Source organism: Rhamphochromis longiceps, linkage group LG9 (genome assembly GCF_057381845.1).
Source record: "Rhamphochromis longiceps isolate RC_006_pf linkage group LG9, R_longiceps_female_GT1.1, whole genome shotgun sequence".
NCBI lineage: Eukaryota > Metazoa > Chordata > Actinopteri > Cichliformes > Cichlidae > Rhamphochromis > Rhamphochromis longiceps.
This window is the reverse complement of record NC_140565.1, coordinates 33,698,407-33,721,770: the sequence shown is the minus strand read 5'-3', so window position 1 is coordinate 33,721,770 and position 23,364 is coordinate 33,698,407. Positions and strand designations below refer to the sequence as shown.

The following is a 23,364-nucleotide window of genomic DNA, read 5'->3' as shown; positions in this document are numbered from 1 at the left end:
TCAAACAGTCAAAATCCAACTGAGATGAATTAAAGCAGAGACCTCAGACTGTGGCTGAGCTCAGCTTCAGCTCGAAACACTGACGGCTCGTTAGTGCTGTGATTACATCCTTAAGTTAAAGGTGGTATACACAAGATAGAAAACGCCTCAAAGGAGGCAGAGAGGATGCTGGGAAAACTTTGATTAAATGTGCGTAAGTCAAATACAAAAAAAGACTTGTTTCCTGATTAACAGAGGAACCTCAGCGCGCTGCTGAGGATGCTGGGAAAACCCGACCCGAGTCAAAAAGCACTCGGACATGAAACTGAGGCTCCGCCCAGATTTGAAAGGCTCGCCCGGCGGCTGCGGTCAAGTGCCTGGCTGAAGGAAAGCGGGCCGGCTTAGTTTTCACGTAAGCACCTGAAGCAGAGGCGGCGTCACAAAGCAGAGTCACGTCCAGCTGGAGGCGGACGCCGGACCTCGCTTTTCACGTCGCGGTGTGTGCGAGTCACACGGCCAGAGGAATCGGAGACTGATCGAGAACGAGGCCTGGGATTCGTTTGGAGCAAATTCAGCACAAGAACAACCACAAGAGCGACTCTACGACACGCTGCAGGACATCTTTAGGATGGATCACATCACGAGAGCCTAAACTATCAGTTTCACCTGAATCTTCATCAGTTCATCAGCCTCTGATGAAGATCTCACCCACGGCCTTGGATTACTTACACTAAAGTAACTAACACACAAACCACTGAACTACAAAGAAACTGTTTTTCTCTACAGATCAAACATTAAACATCAGAACTGCCCGTCTTTGTTTTTCTGTACAGTCGTCTCTGAAGGCAGCGCGTAGACGTTCGTCTTACTGTGGACACACGGAGACGGCGTCCCGTCACTTTTATCACCGACTGGTTTAGTAAACATGCACATAAACGTCTGAACCTGGACAAAGTGGAACAATCTGGACTTTAAACGAGTTCGAGTCCCTCGGTCTGCAGCGTGACGACGCGCCGGTGATCGCGTTTGTTTCGGCTCGTTAGTTTTGTTCCTTTGGAAAAAATGAACGTTAGCACCAGATCGGCCGCTGATGGAGAGCCCGGCTGGGACACAGTCAGTGCGCCCTCCACAGTGGTTGCTTCGCACGCCACCGCAGCACCACAAAGCCGCTTCTACTCATGCTCAGAAGTCGCTGCAGTGTGGCGGTTAAGGACACGAGTGAACGATGGCGTCAGGTTTTAATCATCGTGTTGAAAATACATCAGTGCTCAGAGGGAGGCTGAGGATTCGAGAGCATGTCAGAGGTGCTACACCTGCTGTTCAGTGGGCGTGTCCAGCAGCTCTGACTCAAGCAAACCTGCGTCTCCGACAGATACCTGCTAATTAATGCCAGCAGCACTAATATCTTCAGTTGAGCCACAAAGATGTTTTAACTGCATTAAAAAAGCTCCAAACTGCACAAACATGATCCAGAGGTTCAGGTCACAAACTTCAATTACAGGCTCACCTGTTAAATAAGCCACACCCCCAAATTCTAACCCTAAAGAAAATCCAAACAGGCGAGTTAAACAAAAGGACCGACTCACTTTAGGAGCCTCGAGTGGAGATCACACTGATGTCAATCCTGGAGGGTGATGTCTGATCTGAGCATTTCCCAACATCAGCCCAGTGAAACCAGTGAGAATGAGCTACACGCCCCACTCCACACTCACCTGTGTTAAACTTTCTGTACTATTTACAGAATGGACGCTAACTGCTAATCTGAGCCTCCGAGCTCGGCCTCTGGGCTCCGTCTGTGCTGTTAGCAGTCACTAACCGTTAGCCAGCAGTTACCTGTCTGTGGGTGCACCTGTGCACCTGCCGCCTGACAACCGACCCTTAACCTCGTAACTGAAGAGTTAATCCTCTCATCCAGATTTTGTCACTTCTGGCTCAAAAACAAAGCAAAAAAAATTAAACGGTGACCAAAACGCCTTCACAGAGCCAGCAGCCCACTGCACTACAGCCGTGTCCATCTTTAACGTACAGCTTCTTTTATTCTTAAAATATTCCTGTTGTTCATCGACTTTGTTTTTAGCGGTCAGCTGGTTTCAGTGTGACGCTGCTTCGTGAACGACCTCCAGATTTACAGACAGACAGTGAAGCGGCGCTCTGAGGAGTGACAGGTTCACACGACACACACGCACGCACACACAGACACGCACGCACACACACAGACACGCACACACAGACACGCACGCACACACACACAGACACGCACGCACACACAGACACGCACGCACACACACAGACACGCACACACAGACACGCACGAGGAGTACAAACAGTCTGGTCGGCGGTGTGAAAGTGGCTGGTGGAGGATTTTGGTCCCTGAAGCTTGAACTGAGAACTTTTAAAAACAGTCGGGCTTTTTTTCTCCAGAACATTTTTACTCAAAGATGAGACAGATAACAGATATTTATATATTTTTTGTCGGTGCGCTTTCAGCAGAGGGAAGATTTATGAATCCAAAGAGGAAGATTTGTCGACAAATCAAAGGATAAAAAACATGACAAGTTTCTCAAAAACTCAGACAACAACAAATATCAGCTTCAAATATCCCCGGTTTGTTTTTCCTGAAGCTTTGTGGCGTTGTGACGAATCGTCTGAGTCTCCTGAAAGTGAGGGTGTGGTTTGTTTGTTTGTGTGTGTGTGTAAGGCCTTTGTGTCACTGAAAAACACAGGAAGTCCCGGTCAGGCGATCTCCATCTCACGCTCGATCCCGACGTACTTCAGAGCGTCGGCCTGGCTGTACCTGAGGAACAGGAAACAAACCTTTGAAATGTTTTCTGATGCTAATAAGACACAAAAGCAGAAAAACTGACCTTTTTTAAATAATAATCTTGATATGCACACACTGTTTCAAAAAAGCCAAACCAAGAAAACTTTTAGGACTCGAGTTGAAGCAGCTAAACTTCTCATCTGACTGCTTTTGACCGAGTGCCATCAAAGGCTGATGGCACTCCTGGTTATTCAACATCCTGACCTCTTGGAGGAGATCCAGAGTCATCACGTGACCCTTAAACAGTTAGACTGGCCTGACCTGGATGACAGGGAACCTTTGCACACAGACCAAAAGCTGCGTCTGTATGAGAGTCAAAACTAAAGAAATCCTCCAATACAAAGACATTTAAAGTACAACACGAAGAGCTCTGAGTGTGAGACACTGACTGCAGGTGATGTATGTAGATGAAGGCGTGTTCAAAGCACTTTGAAACATTAACCGAGCTGTTCTGCAGCTGAGACCTCCATGTGACCCTGACCTGTTTTACCACAAACACAGCAAAACTACTTTCATGCAGAGTTAACCAAAAAAAAAGCGATGATCACACGATCACAGCCTCGTCTCCATCGTCACTCAGATAAAACCTCAGGACTCTCTCAGTCAGCGATTTGACTTTTTCTTCACTGACCTGTAGTCGAAGAAGAGCTCCTCTCCGGTCTGGATGGCTCTCTTGGCAAAGATCCCGATCCTGTGATCGCCGTTCACCATCATCACTGCAGAGAGGAGAAGCAGAGTTACCACAGAGAGGCAGGAAGCAGCAGGAAGCTCCCGCGACATGGTCTTTGTACCTTTTGCATAGCAGTTTGGGTTCACCGAGTGGTTGGCGAAGCGGATCTTGTTGCCTTTCCTCGTGGCATCAACAACAAAGTCTGGAAGGAAGAGAGCATTTCTGACTTTATCCTCAAAAACAAGAGTGGAAGAATTCATTTATTCAGCAGATCAGACGCGTTTGAGCTGAATGCAGTAAAATAAAGAAGAAAGACCTCAGATGTAACAGATATATTTATCCGTGCTGTGCTTTACCGTTGTTCAGGTTGAACAGGAAGCTGCACATGTATTTGTCGTAGACTTTGCCTCTGCGGTCGGCTTCGTCCTGAGAGATGATCTGCAACAGAACGTGTTGGACGTTTAACGCGCAGCTGTGAGCACATTTATTCAGCTGTGACTCCAGCACGTGCACGGCCCTTTGGGACATGGCTCCACACAGCGGGGAGCTTGACTTTAGTAAATGAAGTCACCCAAAAACACATTACAATGTAAAACAATAAGACAAAACAGGATACAGTTTTCCTCTGCAGACACCAAACCTTCCTTTAGCAATGATGTAAATGGCCTCTGGCAGCCCTCTTGCAGTACCGTCACAGCCCACCAGAGGCCACAGTGAGAATCGCAGCATCAGATCAAAGATTCTTCAACTTCTAACCAGGTCTAAAAAAGCAGGTTAAACGACCACCATCAATCAGCCGTACCTCTCCACAGTACTCCGAAATGAACTCGTTTTTCTGCACCGGCTCTTTGATGAAGATGCCCCAGCCGGCCACGTCTGACGGAGCGAGCAGGAGGTGCTGAGGGACGGGAACAGATCAGGCGGCGCTTTTAGAACGTTTGATTTCACAATAAAATGTTTTGTTTTTAGTGAACGATGATTAAAGGCTGCACGTGTTACCTTCTTGGCGCCTCTCTGGATGGAGCAGTTCTTGCAGGACACGTTCTTGCTGTCCCAGTGGTCGGCGGCGCCGCAGGTCAGGCAGAGGTCGGGGTCGCACTCCCTCACTGCCAGGTAGCAGGGGCACTGCTTGGTGTTACACTGAGCTTTGCAGCGGCAGCCCGGGAAGCGGTTCTGACCTGCAAACACGGGAAAAGCAAACCAGTGAAAACACACTCAAAGAAGATTGGTTACTTCGTTTTTCAAAATAAAAGTTCTTACACTCCGAGCTGCACTGGCAGAACTTCTCACAGAAGTTTTGCGCGGTGACGCAGGGACACGAGGAGTCGCAGGGTTGACGGGGGTGGTCACATGGCTGGTAGTTATACACGTGATTGGATGAGCCATCTGTAAGAGGTCAGATGTGGCGTTTAAGAACAGAGCGAGTTGTGTGCTTGTGATTTCTCTGAACAGCATCAACGCCCGAGCTTTGCTTCCAGTCGTCCATCTTCCTTTGGTTTAAACCTTACTGTCCAACCTTCCACCAACAAACTCTTTATGTGTGAACACCGTAAAACAAAAACAAATATGAATGAATAATTTCTCCTTTTAAAGGGAGCAAACATGACAAAAAGTAAAGACGAGGAAAATGTTTGTGCTTCTGCACAGGTAACACGGCGCCCCCTGCTGACCATTATAAAGAAAGCAGGATTAAAGTACTTCCAGTTTGACTTGATCTCACAGACGTGTCAGCAGATATAAACTATTGTAAACTTTTGTGCTGCTGTGACCTCTGACCTTTCTTCAGCTGGATCTTGCGGCAGTGAGTAGCCCACAGTCTGTGCTTCCTCTTCTTCTTCCTCGGCGGCGTGTCCTCGTCTTCAGCGGGAGCGCGAGCAATGATGGCCGACTCCTTGACCCTGAACTCGTAAACCTGCAGGACCCAGTACAGACGGCGTGTTAGACCGAGTGTGATCGTGAAGCCAGGGTCAGTTAAGACGAGCTGAAACAGACGGCGGTGAGTGCGATGAACCGGCAGCTCACCTGTCTGCAGGTCTTGGTGCCTATGAGCCGCGCGATGGCGCAGTAGTTGTCGTAGTACGTCCCGATGAGGACTCTGAAGAGAGACGCCTCAGCGCCGCTCCACTCCACCGCTTCGGCCTCACCGGACAGCTTCATCTTCACGGGAGTCTGACAGCGCGAGTTTCCCTCTGCACACATCAAATCAACACTGAGGACGTTTCCAACGCCGCAGGAAATAAACCTGCATTTGTGAGGATCTTGACAGGTCATAAACGAGGGTCCTACTTTCAGGGAAGGGTCTAACAGACAGCAGTGGTAAAGGTTTGTGTCATAAAACAAGGAGCGCGATGGTCTCATGGCTGAAACTGAGCTCGCTTAAATTTCCTCAGAAGGACAAACATCTCCGAGGGATCTAAGATAAACAGCCGAGCAGTGCAACCTAAAGTTCGACTGCCAAGAGAAATAATCTTTAGATAAAACCATGAATGAAACAAAAAGGCTTCTTATTACAAACACTGATGAATACTGATGAATACACAGACTCAGTCTGTGGATTTATCAGGAAATGCGTGGAAGATGTCGTCCCATCCAGAACAGTCAAATCCTTCCCAAATCAAAAACCCTGGATTAACGGAGATGTTCGCGCGGCACGGAGCACCGCCTTTGCCTCCGCGAACACATCGGACTACAAACACGCACATTACCAACTCCGGAAGACGATCAAAGCAGCCAAACGTGAGTACAGGGACAGGGTGGAGCAACAGTTTGACAACCCTCGGAGTATGTGGCAGGGACTAAACACGATCACAGACTTTAGAGGGAAAACCAGCACACCGCAGACCACGGCCTCTCTGTGTGAGGATCTAAACGTATTCTACGCTAGATTCGACACAGCGAACACCATGAGACCGGACAGTGTGCGCACCGCGGATGACGTCAGTGCGCACACTGTGTCTGAGGAGGATGTGCGGAAGTGCTTCAGGAAGGTGAACGCACGCAAAGCTACTGGTCCGGACGGGATTCCCGGCCGCGTCCTCAGGTCATGCGCGGCTCAGCTGGCTGGAGTGTTCACGCACATCTTCAACCTTTCCCTCTCTCTGTCTGTAGTCCCAGCCTGCTTCAAAATGGCCACCATCGTCCCTGTACCCAAATCCTCCACCATCTCCTCATTAAACGACTGCCGACCTGTAGCCCTGACCCCCATCGTAAGCAAATGCTTCGAGAAGCTGGTCAGGGACTTCATCTGCTCTGCACTACCCGACTCACTGGACCCTCTACAGTTTGCATACCGCCACAACAGGTCCACTGATGATGCCATAGCCCTGACACTACACACTGCCCTGTCACACCTGGAGAAGAGAGACACGTATGTGAGGATGCTGTTTGTAGATTACAGCTCAGCATTCAATACCATCGTTCCCTCGAAGCTGGACAGGAAACTGCAGGATCTAGGACTGAGCAGCTCCCTCTGCAGCTGGATCCTTAGCTTCCTGTCTGACAGACGCCAGGTGGTCAGACTGGGCAGCATCACCTCATCCCCCATCACACTGAACACTGGTGCTCCACAGGGGTGTGTACTGAGCCCTCTCCTGTACTCACTCTACACCTACGACTGCACAGCCACTAACAACTCCAACATCATTGTGAAGTTTGCGGACGACACTACAGTGGTGGGTCTTATCACCAACGGTGATGAGACGGCTTACAGGGAGGAGGTCAGCGCCCTGACCCACTGGTGTCAAGACAACCATCTCACCCTCAACGTCGCAAAGACAAAGGAGTTGATAGTGGACTTCCGGAGGTGCAGAGAAGTACACACCCCCATCACCATCAACGGCGCTGCTGTGGAGAGAGTGAGCAGCTTCCGCTTCCTTGGAGTACATCTGGCTGAGGATCTTACGTGGTCAGTACACACAAACAAAACAGTGAAGAAGGCGCAGCAGCGCCTCTTCTTTCTCAGGAGACTGAAAAGATTCGGCATGAGCCCCCGCATCCTCAGGACCTTCTATCGCTGTGCCATTGAGAGCATCCTCACTGGATGCATCACCACCTGGTATGGCAACAGCACCGCCTACAACTGCAAAGCTCTCCAGCGAGTAGTGCGGTGCTCTGAACGGATAATTGGAGGTGAGCTTCCCTCCCTCCAAGACATCTACAGGAAGCGGTGCCTGAGGAAAGCGGGGAGGATCATCAAGGACTCCAGTCACCCCAGCCATAAACTGTTCAGACTGCTTCCATCAGGAAGGAGGTTCTGCAGCATCCGGTCCCGTACCAGCAGACTGAGAGACAGCTTCTTCCATCAGGCCATCAGACTGCTGAACACGTCATAGACACCTCACCTCCACTACTGGAACTTCAACATTATGCACTCAACACTGTATATAAATGCCACTTGTTTTGCACATATTCAACTCTGTATATTTTATTATTATTATTATTATTATTATTATTATTATTATTATTATTATTTTATTTTATTTTTTTACTATTTAATTTGTAAAAATGTGTATACACACACACACACACACACACACACACACACACACACGTAGGAAAATATTTAGTATACACATCCAGAAATGCATACACTATTATATATTGTACATATATTTATTAGTTTCAGGTTGGCCATTCTTGTATTTTGCTCGTTTGTGTTGTTGTGTTTGCACATCTCTGTTGCTTGTGGGGCTCGCACACAAGAATTTCACTCGCATGTGCTGTGCCAGTGTGCCTGCACATGTGATGTGACAATAAAAGTGATTTGATTTGATGTCACAGTGACTCCTGGTCAAATCGATCTCTTTGAGCCTAAATTTAAATAACTTCAAATGTCTCCGTGCACCAATATGATTGAAGTACAAGCGTCACATGACCACGTGTGCCTGCACTGTATGAAGACTCACTGCTGCTGCCTGTTGCTTTGCTTGCAAACTAGTTTGTGCAGTAACGACAGGAAGGAAGGAAGGAAAAGAGTGAGAGTGTCATAACGTTGTATGAACTCCAGGCCGTTATTGTTGTCACGTCTGCTGTTTACATCGCGTGTTTGTGACTTTATCTGCAGCAGCTTTGAAGTGCAAACAATCATCTGTGCTGTCAAACAAACCTCCCACAACAAGGGGGCTGCATGCAGAGGGGAAGACCCAGCTGGTACCAAGAGCATCGCTCCAGCGTTCAGCCTCTCATCGGTGAACCGCAGGCACGGTGCAGGTTACTGCACGGATGAAGAGATGCTCGACTCAAAGAGCCTCACAGGAGCAGCAGGATCTCTTCTACAGTCTGGGCTAATCACAGTTTTAAAGTCTTGATGAAGCAGCAATGTTACAGTCTTTGTTTAAAAGGGGCTCAGAAACAGACATCACTCCAGCTGGTGGTTTTTATTTATCCAAAGTCCTAAATTAGCATCAAATGAATGTGCCTGCTGTTTGGGAATCGCCCTCCTCAGAGGAAATAACTTTAACTTCCCAGGAAAAAGAATTCCTGAGAGATCAAGTTTGAGGTTCTCTGGCTGTCTCTGTGTGCTCCAGCGTTAAATTCTGCTGCCAATTCCTTCAAAGATCTATTAAAGACAATAAGGGACATAACAGAAGTCTTAATGTCCCATCAGAGCTGTAATTAGAACAGCGAGGGAGGAGATGTGATGTCAGCTTTTTAATAGCTTCATGAAAATAAACAGAACTGTTGCTGCGTCGGCAGATTCATTGACTCTGAGGTCATCGCTGCTCTGAAGCCTGCGCTTCACAGGCAGAAACGTTTCTGTTAGGTTTGATGGACAAACAGAGACTCTGCGTCTTCTCTGCAGACGGACGTCTGTAACCCTGTTAACATTGAACTTCTACCGTCTGTAATAACCGCCCGTCTGCACCTGAGCTGCTGGTGGTCTCGTCCTTCTTGTCCTCGTCGTCTTTGTCGTTGTCTCGCTCGTCCTCTTTGCTGCCCTCGCGGTCGCTGTCCGTGTCTTTGGTTTCAGAGGACACCGTGGGGGTGCTGGGCCGGCTGTTACTGTTGCTGTTGGGCAGCCGACCGCGGCGCCGGCCCCCGTTACGCTTGGAGGGCGTCTTTGCCCGCTCGGTTCCCACGCCTGTGGCGTACTCCCTCATCATGCCGTCCTGAGGAAGCAACAGGAAGAGTGTTAATATATTTTATAACTTTTCTGTTTCAGTTTAAAAGAAAAGCAGCGACTCGCCTGCACCAGGTCCATGTAGCAGTCGATGCCACACGGGTTTTTGTCCACCAGGTTCTCCAAGTTCTTGCGCTTGTACGTGTTGGGAGTTGCATGGAAAGCTAAGAGACACGAGAGAGAGAGATGAGTGCTTCTAGGAATTCAACAGCCTCATCTGTCAAACAAGCAAAGACTCCGACCTTTAAAGATTTTATATGATGCAAACACTGCCAACAAAAACAAACTCAGGTTGGTGCCAATATCAAAAAAAGCTGCTGGCGTTTCAGCGTCGATCACATGACGTGTCGAGCAGCGTTTATAACATCAGCACAGAGTCGAGCAGAGTCTTTTTAGGATGTGATGTTTTATTCTTTACTTTACTGACACGATCAAACTAAAGGAATCATTACCACAAGTTATTTTATGACTGTCAGGTTTTTAATGGAAAGCTTTGAGGCCATTTTTATACCCAAGATTCTTAAAACTGGCTGGACTATGAGTTAATGTGAGGTTAGAGTTCTTATTTCATTAAAACTCCAAAGATAAGGTTTGATAACTTTTGGGGAACAGAGTGAACTTCTTGGTTTTCAGGTGGGAACATATCAGAGAAAGTTTGATTAGTACTGATGAAGGTGAGCTGCAGATGTGATAACGTCACTCTGCAGGCTGATGTGACCACATCACAGTGACAGTTACACAGATCTCTGAGGTAGCAGTCCAGCCTGTATAACCAGGAACTGCTGTGAAGTGTATTTATTGTGCACTAACGGTGGAGGAAGCAGTCGTATTTGAAGCAGCGTCTGCAGAACAGAGTGTGGAAGGAGTGCAGGCTCTGCTCGCGCTGCACGGAGCGAGCGTTCGGACCGTCGATGTTCGGCGTGCATTCAGGCGGCAGGGCGCCGGGCAGCTGCTGCTCAGTCAGCTCCTTGTACCTGCGAATACAAACACGCACACGAGAGAGATCAAATTTACTTAAGTCAGATGAACGCAGTGAGACAAACACGCATCACTGAGTTATCAGGTTAAAACATCCCATCAGTTTGTTACTGTAAAGCTGCTCTGTGCTGTAACACTGTCTCACAACACAGACCTGAACGTAAACAGGAAACACCTGGTGTTGTGTAACAATGGATTTAAGAGTCACACCCACAAGAACTAAAGTCTGTCAGGTTAAAGATATAAATCCATAAACCAAAACAGCAGATTTAAACCCGCCCCCCTCGCCTCCTATAACATTTAACATGAACAGATGTAGGGCTGAACGATATATCGCATTTGCGATAATATCGCGACATGATCAAGTGCAATTTTCTAACCGCAAAGGCTGCGGTTATACTCTGGACATGTCCAAATTCATGGGCTGCATCCTCCTGAGGCCGCATTTGTAGACCGATTACGTCACAGCGACGCGCCGAAGGCTGTCCAAATTACTACCATATCCCAGAATTCATAGCGCGGCCCAGCCAAACTCCAGTTTCCAACAATGGCGGCCGCTACTAAGTTTTAAAATTACTCATACTAATCTTTCTGGGTCACAAAATAAACTTTTAACATATTTTCAGGCGAGAAAGTAGTTGTGTAAACATCAAATATCTGCTCGGTTTATCAAGATATCCCATATTTGCAAAAGTGCTTCGACGTTTTCAGAGGCGTCTGCTACCCACCAGCTCGACAGCTAGCCGGGAGCTCGAGGGTTACTGATGCGGCCGAGAGCGGCACAACTCCCGGCACATCATTTTCAGATCACCGCGGAGTTTCGCTGCTCGGGTTAAACGTAATATATAAGTCACTTAGACAACCTAAAAATGTTATTGTTGGGCTTTTTTCAGTGTTTTGTTTGTTCGTGAGTAAATCGGTTTGGCTGAGATTAAAGTTATTAGATTAGATAAAATAAAACTTTATTAATCCCCCGGGTGGGTTCCTCCTTGGTTTTCACACAGCTGACTAAACGTCAAACAGAAAACTTATTAAACAGAAGTATGAGACAGTCGAGAATTTACACCAGTGTCTGGTTATATTTTAGATAGCAAGAAGCAGACGGCCGAGTTTATTAAACTCCACCGAGACAGCGGTGACGCTAATCAGAACTAGACCGTCCAATTTCACGCCTTTAAACTTTAAAGGCGTGTTTGTGTGTTTATACAATTGCTATTATGTTTGCACTTTATGTGTAATGTTACTGACTGCAGAGATCAGTAAGATGTGTGTATTTTTTATTTATTAGTTTTATTTATTTAATATTATTTTTTAATTGAATGACTGTCTAGTAGTTCACAGATGTCGAAAAACTGAGTGTGGTAAAGCCACTGATTTTGTTTATGTATATTTCTGCAATCTGCACATTGTACTGACTTTCATTTTAATGTTTACACCAGGGTTCCTTGTCAGCACTTTATGCTCAGATGTTTGTAAGCTAAAAATAAACTATTGTGTATGTTCAAATATACTGTTGTGATTGAAGAAGTTAAATAAAAATGTCAGTCATCAATTCATGCATCACCTCATGTCATCATAACAGAGGTCTGTCTTCCAGGAAAGAACAGTTTAAAATTAATGTAATATAGTATTGGCCATACTATATGATGTATTGCTTGTCTTTGTTTAATAATACAGAAGACAAAGACCTTAAAAAATAATCGCATATCGCATCGCAATCGCAATATTGGGGCAAAAAAATCGCAATTAGATTATTTTCCATAATCGTTCAGCCCTAAACAGATGTTGATATTAAGTTTATTAAAGTACTCCACAGCTCTGCAGAGACACCGATGAATGCAGTACAGTGTGCACACACACACACACACACACACACACACACACACACACACACACACACACACACACACACACACACTTTGTGAGATTTGCTGTCACAACAACAGAGGAGCTGTGAGTCAAAGTTCAGCCACTAAATATTCTGGTTTAGTACCAAGTGGGTCAAAACAAAAGAGCCTGACTCCAGTCTGCACTAATGCTCCAGCTAACACATGCACGAGGTTTAAATGTTTCTGAAAAATGATTTTATATTTATGAACTGATCCAAATTAACGTGATGCGTTTAACCCTTTATGGCCGCTCATTTTGTGCGACTCTTTTTAAAGCGGTAGCACTGCAACCACGTAAGCTAGCACAATAATGGTTTTGCATATGAAACTGGAGGAACTGTACTTACAACTTATGCCAGTTTTCCCCTTCAGAGCCTTATAAGCCTATACTGGTGATTTTCTGTGTAGTTTCTGGGATGATTAGAAGGCCAAAGAGTTCTGGAAATAGTTTGTTTTGATGCACATGCTGCTTTTTTTTTTTGCAAATTTGCATTATTATATTAAATTTCCTTTTTCCTGCAGTATATAAAAATTGGTGTAGCTCAAAAATAAAACTATGAAGACACTCAAAACACATTTCCTGTGGTTGGAAACTATTTTGTACAACCTTTTTGGATAGCAAAATTTTCTCTAACAAGAAATATGTGTTTAAAAAAAAAAAAAGTAAAAATGATTTTCAATTTTTTGTAGTTCATTGCACTTTTTGGCTATTTTTGTAGTTGCTATGGACTTAGTGCAATCATATTATTAGAATCTGGTTATAACGGTTGTACTGAGGTATAGCAACTTGAAATGCTCCCAAAAATGGCTCCACAGCATGTAAAATATAAGCTCTGGTGGATTTGGTTCTGTGGTAAGTCTTGAAGTATTAAATTGAAATTAAGTCAAATCTCGAGTTTAGTATTGTACAAATATTTTAAAGTACGTATAAGACTAACTGCTGCTCTTATATTTTGTATATATTTTACATCATAATCAACATTTTAAACACTTAAGAACAGGTTAATGTTGTTATAATTAAAAGTCTGTTTGCTGAGGCATGAACAGTAAATAAACAACATTCAAGTAAACAAACAGAAGATATGGAACAGACCATCAGCTAAACAGTTATTTTAAATACTGGATCATCCTGAACAACATCAGTATTACTGATAAATCTTTTTAAAAGCAGCTCATGACGTCTGTGTGTTTACAGAATGAATCAAAGTGGTCCTGAAAGGCTTCCAAGACATAAACAGTCTGAAATCAGACCTGTCCTGAGGTTTCCTCGTACAAAAACGTGCATCGCCTTTAATGATGCACGCCATCATCAGTTTGTCTCAACATTAGCACTCATCTGTGTGTGTGTGTGTGTGTCCTCTTTAGCTCACACATGAGACAGCCGCGGCTGTAGGAAGCACACATCTGACGTTCTGGCAAAATTAACAACCACCAGGACAACATCACGCCTGAGTCCATCTGAGCAATGACTGGATTCATCGTCTCCAGTGACACAACATGCAGCAATCTCAGCACCAACTGGACTTTGAGTTCCAAACACCAGTGAGATCACCTGCTGTCAATACGCCCTTTAAAGTCATCGCCTCGTCCCATCTGACCAAAGCGCCAAAACAGGACTTCTTGAAATCTCTCGAGAGGAGATCAACTTGAAACCAGGTGCTTTTTATGTTCATGGATAAATTCTTTGACCTTCTTTCATGACACGTATTAGAATCAGTTCCTCTGTTATCGTCACAGTACCGACTCACTCGCACACAAACAAACCCACTGACTTTTCTTTGAGCTCCTCGGGGGAGCCCTTGTCGGGGAACATGGAGGAGATGGCCTCAAAAATCTTGTCAGAGGGAAACTTCTTGCTGGTGTCATTGTTGGTTCGGCCTGGAGACGACACACACACGCTTTCCATCAGGACACAAAACTGTCAGCTGGACCAGCGTGAATGCTACCCCCTTACAGCAGGTCAGCACAAACACGTCTTCATTGGTTATTACACGTTTCTAACTGCAGTACAGCTCCAACATCTCAGGACTTACTCTCATTGTTAACAAGCCCATCCTTGCGGGGCTCCTCTGGGTGCTCTTTGCCATCACACACGTCCATCTTGTCCACTTTAAAGTCCTGCTCTTCCTCCTCCTCATCATCCTCGTTGTCACTGTACTGTGCCAGAGCGTTGACCAACTCGACGAAGATCTCGTCGTTGATGAAGCCACACTCTGCAAAACACAACACACAGGATAGATAGTTTTACAGAGCAGCAGAGGAGCCGTTTCTCTTTCTACTGAGACGACGATACAAAGCAAATATTCATCGCACTGTTTTCCTGATGAGACACCACACTGACCAACCACACGAGCACGTTCACATTCCTGGTTTTGCGGTTTCTCTCAGATGTTGAGGGAGGACAGCAAACAGCTGTGCTGCATCAGCTCTCACATTACAAACTGCTGTGCAGAGTTTTGATAAAACGTTTAATCTCTGCTAGTTTTTTTCTGTCCCACATACTCAGAAATCTCTCTTTCAGAAACTTTGGAGCACGCCCACACAGGAGCCCGAGTTTGACAAGAAGCCATGCGAGCACCGAGCAGCACAGGACTTTCAGCTGCAACGATCTGTCACATTAAGTGATACTCAATCGTAATGGAAAACAACCAAAACTGATTACAGAAGGTAATTGTGGAAAAAGTTCATTACTAGACTTCCTGAATTCAGTTTTGTTTTTATTCCTAATAGAAAACTCTGACCGGCACATTTGTTTCAAGTCTGAATGAAAAGTGAAATGTTGATTCCAAAACAACTTTGTTCCTCAGAGCAGTGGCACCGTGACTGCACACAATGTTACGCACAAAATATTTATTTTCTGCACCAATGCTTGGTAGCAACTCATTTTCATAGGGAAATGAGTGCATACGAAAAGGAAGGAAAAAAATTCATCGTCTGTGCACAAAGTTTAACACACCACAGCTAACACATGCTACAGATGACCGACTACCTGAAGAAATAAAGTATTGCCAGAAAAATCCATCGTATGGTTCCAGCAGGTTGAGCTCTCAGGAAAAAGGTGGCTAATGCTAACGAGGCTCCAGAAGCCAAACATCCACCCTGACAGACACTTTGCTTCAACAAAATGACCCATATGTTTATGGAAGCAGCTTAATGCTAACAGAGAGGAGACACGCCAGCATTTCAAATGGTTTTTCCTGTTGCCATGCTAGGTCTAGATCCTGCAAATGAGCTGTTAAAAAATGCAAACACAACAAAAAACGCTGAAAAGTTAGAGGCTCCTGTGTTCATGTACGACTCGAAATTATTGTCTTGTTCTTGTTCTGACAAACTGCTGCCGTACAGTCGTTTTTAAACCATTTTTCTGCTCTTTATATTAACCCTGGAGAACCCATGGGGTCGGCTCTGACCCCATGGGTTCTCCAGGGTTAAGATCCACAAACAAAGCGCTTTGATCCATCAGCTGATTAGTCACATTTCAGTAACTGTTTTTGCTGCCTTCAGACTGATTATCAGATGAAGTTTCATTAATTACTACTTTGGCTCTCAAACCATTTGCTCCTGCGCCCACTGACCCTCACCTCTGTCTCCGTGGACTTTGCCGTCATAGTTCTTGATGAGCTCTTCGATGAAAGTCCCGTCCTGGTCGAGGATCTCGTCTCCCATGTAGGGAATGTTATGGAGCACCGTCTCATCCTCCACCTGCAGGAGGAAACCCAGAAACGTCACACACACAGCTTCTCAGCCACCTGTGACTGTATTATACTGTCCTGAATCCCAGCCTCAGCTGTTCACAAAGTGCAGCTTTTAAAGCTTTGTACGCACCATGAAGTTTTGCTGTAGCGGCGACCAGGAGTACATGACCGGGACCGAGGCCACGGCGTTCAGAGTCTTCAGGGGGATGACCTGTCGAGGGAACTCGGAGAAGCCGCTCTCCACGGTGCACTGCAGAGGAAGCGTGCGTTACAGTCAGGACACCGCCCTCTGAGACTTTAGAGTTTTTTTTTTTTTTTCAAATTCAAATTTCAAATTCAAATTTTATTTGTCACACACACACACAACCATACACAGTATGACATGGGAGTGAAATGCTTGTAGCTGTACAATGCCCGACCATTAAATGACAGAAGAAAAGTTTTACAATATTTACAATTTACTACAAAAATTTACAAATTAACTTAGGAATTTACAGTAAAGAATGTGCAAATAGCAGAAGAGATTATAAAGATAAGGATTATAAATTATAGGAATTATAGGATTATAGGAAACGTGTGGTGGTGACGTGTGTGAGAGTCCAGTCTTATAGTGACGTGTTTGGGAGAGTCCAGTCCTACACCTGGTTCAGGCCCCGAATAGCCTGGGGGAAGAAGTATTTTGATACCAGTATCAACCGCTCACCTCTCGAGTCCCTCGTAAGGAGCTGACCGACGTCATGATGTGAACGGGCTGGATTCGCCGGGTTTTCCACTCCTGGTTCAAAATGTCAGTTCGCTCCATGATTTTCTGACGGTTGCTGTTGAACATGCTCTGTGAGAGTTAAAGGAAATTTATATCAGTGCACAGAACAAAACACAGGGCCAGCTTCACTCTCCCTCAGTGTTACCACCCGCAGAGATCGTACCTGTGCAGGTGAGCCAGGTGACCATTTTAGCAAATAAACAGCACGTGCTGAAGCCTTTATATGGACCTTCAGCTACGTAAACTTTAATTTGGATCAGCTTTAGTTTTAATTTCTGACGGAAAAAGGTTAAAGGAGCCATAATGTCACTAACGAGACCCAAATCTGTGAGAAACTGCTGCTGTGAAAACAACTTAAAGTACTGAAAACGTTACGTAGTGAGACAAAAGCACCGTCATCCATCAGACTCCTGATAACCATCTCTTCTCCATTTTAACACCATTTATAGGACAACTCTCAGAGAGCCAATCACAGAGTTTACAGCCCCGGCTGGTCTAGTCAGTCAAAGCAATCACCGGCCCAAACACCGTGGGACACTTCCTGTTTCCACTTTCATGATTAAAAACTTTGGGCGAATAAATAAATCTGTTCTTTACTCCAAAACAACCTCAGCTAGTGCTCTTAAAAAAAATAAAAACTATAGTCAAACAGACCCAACTTCTCTTAATAACTGCAGCATGAATGCTGCTGTGTGTGTCTGTGTGTGAGTGCGTAAACGAACCTTGACCTCGTCGGCCCGTCTGAAGCGTTTCAGCTGCCGAAGCCTCATGTACTCAGACTTCACCCTCCTCTTCCAGCAGGCGGGGCCTTTCTCCGAACGCTTCCCAGTCAGCACCATGATTCACCTGCAGCCAGACAGGAAGATATTAGGGATCCTGAACACGACACCTTCAGGTCTCATATTTTCACACTTTTCTTGACTGGACTGTAGGGCCAAAACACTTTATCTATATAATTGAATAATTTAGGCATAAAATGTTCCTCTTGGCACAACCCAAACTTGGATCTGGTGCCCCAGACATGCAAACCAAACATACATTTGTTAAGATAATAAACTTCACCTCACGTCCAACAATCAGAGCCAACCTCTGATTTTCTTTTCTTTCAACAGCTGATGTAAAAATGATATGCTGCAAATCAAACGTCTGAAACCTCGCTGCCAGCATTCAAATGCCTTCTGTTCAATCTCACGTTACCATTCAAGTGCCAACCCCGGAGAGATTCAAGCACAGGTGGATTACTTCCTCGCACCTCCTCTGCCAAGTCCTCGTTCTCATCCTTTCTTTTAATGACTGTGTGTGAATGACAGCAGTCGTCTGTCGATCCATCTGCTGCCCGGCAGTCAGTCAGTAACCGTGAGTCTCTGACTCAAACCTCACACTTCAGATTAGACGTGACAGACGGCTGTCGTGGAGATGTGGACGACTGAACCGGCCTGACACATTTCACAGCACAGAAAATAAAGAGAGATACACTGAAGCCCCTTTGGACAAGTTAAATGTGCTGGGATGTTCACACAGTAAACTCACTGCTGTGTCTTATTAGTATTTAAAACGTGGAGAGATTATTAGGCACCGTCTCAGTAATGCATATAATCAGTATCTAAACAGGCGATTATAACCTTATTTAAGGGTTGGATTTGCGCACAAAATGGAGCAAGACTATCACTGAGTCAATTTAATCCCGTACGGATTAGGGTTGGGTGATTGGACGAATATATGGACTATTGACGATGGGCTCAGCCTCAGTGGGCACCAGATCCAAGTTTTTACAAGAGCCATTTATTTATTTGCCCATGAGTAAGTTTGCTAATAATGATGGAGCTAATAGAAGCAGTCAACAGCAAAAAAATGAATAAATAATAGCGCCGTTTTAACCGCACCCTCTTTCATCTGCGAGCAGATGCCCCCACCTCAGAGGGCGCCCAAATGCTTGTTGATGGAGCTGCAGAAGCTGGTGATAGCCTAGCATAGTCAGCCGGATGGTGGACACGTACATGCTCATGCAAGTTAGTCGTGCTTGAGTACTTTGCTCACACTATACGTCTGCAGCACACCGCTTTGGTTACATCCTTAGGTTCACCTCTTTCATCTGGTTTAAAGCCAAAGAAATCCCAGAATGGTGACTTTATATTTTTTGTGCTGTGAGCGCTAACACGCCGTCAACATGACTAACACGATTAACAATTAACCCATCTGGATCCCAGACTGAGTCAAAATCCCTGAAATGTCCCCGTCAACGCATTTCGGCAGTTTGTCCCAATTTTGTTCATTCTGCGCTCCAGATGTGTTGGGAGCGTTAACGATTGTAATTGTGATGACCGCGTTCAAGCCGTGTTAACGCTGACAGCGTTTTTTGGGAAACTAGTTTGTCCATGTTTGGACTTATTCTGTGTTGTAAACGCACAAATCAGTTCGTGCATGATTACTTTGCCCCGCCCATCAAAAAGTGTGCACATGCGCGAATATATCGCCCATCAGTGATTGTTGGACTGACGATTGGAAAATTGTGACATATCGCCCAACCTTAGTATGGATATACCGAGATTGGTAAACTGTGCTTGGTTTTCCTGTACAGATGTGAGGGGAAAAAAAAAAATCACCAACAATGCTATAAAAGTATTTTCTAATCAGCCTGTAAATGTCTGAGAATTGAGGAGAGCAGCTGCTGGACTTTCTGGAGAGGAATGTTTTCCCATTCCTGTCAAAGGAATCTAGCTGCTCAACAGGTCTGGATGGTCTTTGTTGTGTTGTTTGGTTCATTATCCTCCAAACGTTGAGCATGAATTATGGTGAGAAAGGTCTGGACTGCAGGCAGGCCACTTCAGCACCGGACTCAGCGTTCATATTTCTAGTTTCATAGGCACGAGTGGACTCCCACATCATCATGGAAGCAGACTTTGAACTGATGACAAACCGAATGCTTCCTCTCCCTTCTTGTTCCAGAGAATGTGAACTCTGCGTTTTACAAAAATAATTTCAAATTTCATATTACCTGACCTCAGAACAGAAAAGGTAACTGCCCCCCTTGTAAGTCATGAACAAACTGGGAATAATCACATTTCTTGGAAAGTCCCAATCACTTTCACTAGCCACACCCAAACCTGAGTCAAGAAATCACTTAAACAGAACCTGTTTGTCAAAGTGAAGGAGGATAAAGATCTCCAAAAGCAACACATCACGCTACAGTCTAGAGACACAGCAGCAAAACAAAGTCACTGACATCTACCAGTCTGGAAAAGAATACAAATTTCTAATGCTTTGGGACTCACGAGAACAGTAAGAGCCATTACCCACAAATGGAGAAAACTTGGAACAGCAGTGAACTTTCCCAGGAGTGCATGGCCCACCAAAATTATTCCAAATTACTTGGCAGCTCACCCAGGTTGTCACAGGAAAAAAACCAAAAAACCAAAACAGAACAACATCTAAAGAACTGCAGGCGTCACTTGTCTCTGGTGAGCTCAGAATTCATGAAAATATTCTGGACTGATGAGACAAAAGCAGAACTTTGATTCCCGTTACATCTGTCATCAAACTAACAGCACATCATCAAAAGAACATCTTATCAATATTCAAACAAGGTGGCAGTATTAATGATGGTCTGGGGCTGCTTTAGGACCTGGACAACTTGCCATAATTAATGGTACCATAAATTCTGCTCTATCAGAAAATCCTGGAGGAGAAGGACACTTAGTTTATGCAGCAGAACAATGATCCAACACACCAGCAAGTCCACCTCTGTTGCTTTGGAACAATCTTCCTCTTCACATGGTTTTTCAGTCCAGATCGAAGACCTATTTTTAATCTCTGGCTTTTAACTCTGTGGGTGACTGACACTTTTATTCATTTTATTGTCTTGCCAAGTTTCTATATTATTATTATTGTATTGTTCAGCACTTTGGTGTGTTGTTAAAGTGCTATATAAATGATGATGATCATGAATGGTTCAAAAAACCCCAAATGCATGTTTTGGAGCAGCCTAGTCAAAGTCCTGACTTAAATAAATCGCTGCAAACATTTGACCTTCAAGATGAAGGGCTCTATCCAAAACCTGCCACATGACTCTCAAGATGACTTTTGACTAACAGGTGAAACTCAAGCTTCCTGTCATGTGTAAGCGGCACAAACTTCTATTCTTTTTGCACTAGGCGATGTTATGAGTTTTATGGTGAGGGAAGTGGTTGAATATCGCCCCCGCAAGGCTTCTAGGCAAACAAGAGGGAAGCTTTTTTACTTTAATCAATGTGACAATCGCCTAACTTAAGGTGACACTTACTTTTACCACCACCTCCAGCCCCAGTTTCACAATAAAACCCTCAAAAGCTTGAACAAAAAACGAAAGAAAATTAAATGAGAGGTACTAAAAATTATACATCAAAAAACTGTACCAGCCTTTTTCTGTGAGCTAGCTTCGAGCTAACGATAGCTTGCGGATGTCGTGCCAAGTTTGGCTCCCCTCAAAATGTGCTTCCCCTTAGCCCTGAAACATGCTCACAAAGGTCCCAAAACACGAGTGGACGGTGGATCCATCGGAATGATTACCCTCCTCCGAGTCATTTAAAAAAAATGACGGCTTCTTTATAAGCTAGTCAATATTTACGGGGATACAAGAATTGGCACGGTACCCCGGCGAGCTAGCTAACAGTTGGCGAGTTAACAAAGATTGAGGCGCCCAAGAGCACAAAGAGCAGCCCACAACAAAAGCACCGTGAACACAGCCACGGACACTGACAGCTTCTCTCACCTCCACCCGAGCCTCTGGCCTCATCCAACGGAGCTATCCGGATCGATGCGACAAACACGGGCAAAGTCGTCCTTTGTGCTGCAGATTAGCTCGCTCCGTGTTACGGCTAGCTGTAACGTTAGCTCGATGGCTAGCTAGCAGTTTAACTCAGGAGGAGGGAGCGACCGAGCTCGCGCAACACCCGGCTTCACGCACCCAGAGCCGGTAAATGAAATAACTCACATCGGCTCCTTCGCTCCAAGGCTGGTTAGGACACAGAAACTGTGCGTCTATGAGGGACAGTTTGGTGTCAGCCTGCTTGTAAAAAGTTATTTGGATTTCAATGTTTCCGCCTAGGCAACAGCGACTCTGTTCAAACTGGTCCTCCGCCTCACCGCCCACTACGGCTGCGGCGGATTCAAGAGGCGCCAAACGTATAGGCCAATCACAGAACCCGATGTTAGGGTTTCCTCAGTGAGTCCTACGCGATAGGTCGAATGATATAAAAGTGTAGCCAATGAAATTTGGAGCTGAGCTGGGGGCCCTGTGGCAGGGACATGTGGACAGCTTCTCTTTGTTCTCTCTTGTCAACGGGAGAAAAAACAAAATATGCAAATACACACTTTGACAGTTGAGTTAATAATAGTTATGCATCACATTTGAGATCAAAGCGGTGTCTCTGACGCATGACAGCTGTCACAGCCGTCAGGGCTAAACTAAAACACTTATATAAAAAAGGTTATCGATGGATTTAAGGGCAGCGGAGAGGCGACAGACAGCGCGTGGTCTCGTGCAGAACAGCTCAGGTTTCAGCAGGTGTGTGAGCGTCTCAGTGTGTCCAGAACGAGGAAACATGACGGCTGAACGGGTTTATTGAATGAATGAGAGACTCCAGTGCCACAGCCAGCAAGGGTCTCCAAGTTTATTTAGCCACGCCCCTCCGAGCAGCGATTGGATGACGCTTCGAAAACGTCCACATGATGCATTCACTGCCAGCGGAAACAGAAAACACAGCCGACAGATTAAAAGCATCATTAAAAACAATTGTGTCATTTCAAATCTTTAAGAGTAGTAAAAAATAAATAAAATGTAGAATGTTTTAATGCATTGATTTTTAAGCAATAACAATAGGGAGGGAGATGAAGAAGGCAGACTGGAATACTAGGTTACGTTAAACAGGATAAACAGAGTGACAGAAGAATGCAAAGGTCGTCCAGATGACATACCTGATGGAAATGTGTAGGAGAGAGGGTCGTGCAATTCTTCTTTAACTAGATGGTTTAAAATAATCATGGAGAGAGTGAGAGGATACCTGAGGTATGGAGAAAAATGTACTTGAATTGTTTTTTAAGACGAAGGTTGATGTGCAAAGCTGTAGCAACCACAGAGGGATAATGTTGTTGAGCCATATCATGAAGAAATGGTACGTTGTTGAAGCTGGAATAAGAAGAGAGGTGGTGATCAATGAGCAGCAGCATAACTTCATGCTGAGAAAGAGAACTACAGATGTGATGTTTGCTTTGAGAGTGATGGAGAAGTATAGAGAAGGTCTCAAAGAGCTTCACTTTATCTTTTTAGGATTAGAGAAAGCAGATGATAGGGCGCCAAGAGAAGAACTTATGAAGTCAGGAGTGGCACGACAGCTCCCTCTGTTGGTCGCTGTGGTGCAGATCCAGGCCTTTGTTTAAATTCAGTTAACTTAAAAGTTACAGTTTTTTCTGAATG

The 23,364-nt window shown here is 45.1% G+C and overlaps 1 protein-coding gene across 1 annotated transcript; it reads right to left on the bottom strand.

Moving 5' to 3' along the window:
* Positions 1-538: 538 nt before the first annotated feature.
* Positions 539-22,448, bottom strand: ezh2 (enhancer of zeste 2 polycomb repressive complex 2 subunit). The gene is made up of 19 exons (XM_085419307.1): positions 21,661-22,448; positions 17,636-17,759; positions 16,854-16,982; positions 16,281-16,400; positions 16,037-16,157; positions 14,489-14,668; positions 14,228-14,333; positions 10,399-10,562; positions 9,655-9,752; positions 9,334-9,577; positions 5,493-5,659; positions 5,247-5,382; positions 4,731-4,856; positions 4,470-4,648; positions 4,273-4,368; positions 3,827-3,908; positions 3,592-3,672; positions 3,432-3,516; positions 539-2,773 (listed from the first exon to the last, which is right to left on the bottom strand). The coding sequence occupies exons 2-19, from the start codon at positions 17,750-17,752 to the stop codon at positions 2,713-2,715; spliced, it is 2,292 nt and encodes a 763-aa protein (XP_085275433.1). The 5' UTR covers positions 17,753-17,759; positions 21,661-22,448; the 3' UTR covers positions 539-2,712.
* Positions 22,449-23,364: the final 916 nt, after the last annotated feature.

What these genes read in the sequence shown, in the direction of transcription:
- ezh2 (XM_085419307.1), bottom strand. Translation starts at nt 17,752, where the DNA reads ATGGTGCTGACTGGGAAGCGTTCGGAGAAAGGCCCCGCCTGCTGGAAG. An exon ending in CCTTACGAGGGACTCGAGAG is followed by an intron (nt 16,401 to 16,853) that starts GTGAGCGGTTGA and finishes CTTCCTCTGCAG; the next exon opens with TGCACCGTGGAGAGCGGCTT. An exon ending in CCCAAACTGCTATGCAAAAG is followed by an intron (nt 3,517 to 3,591) that starts GTACAAAGACCA and finishes TCCTCTCTGCAG; the next exon opens with TGATGATGGTGAACGGCGAT.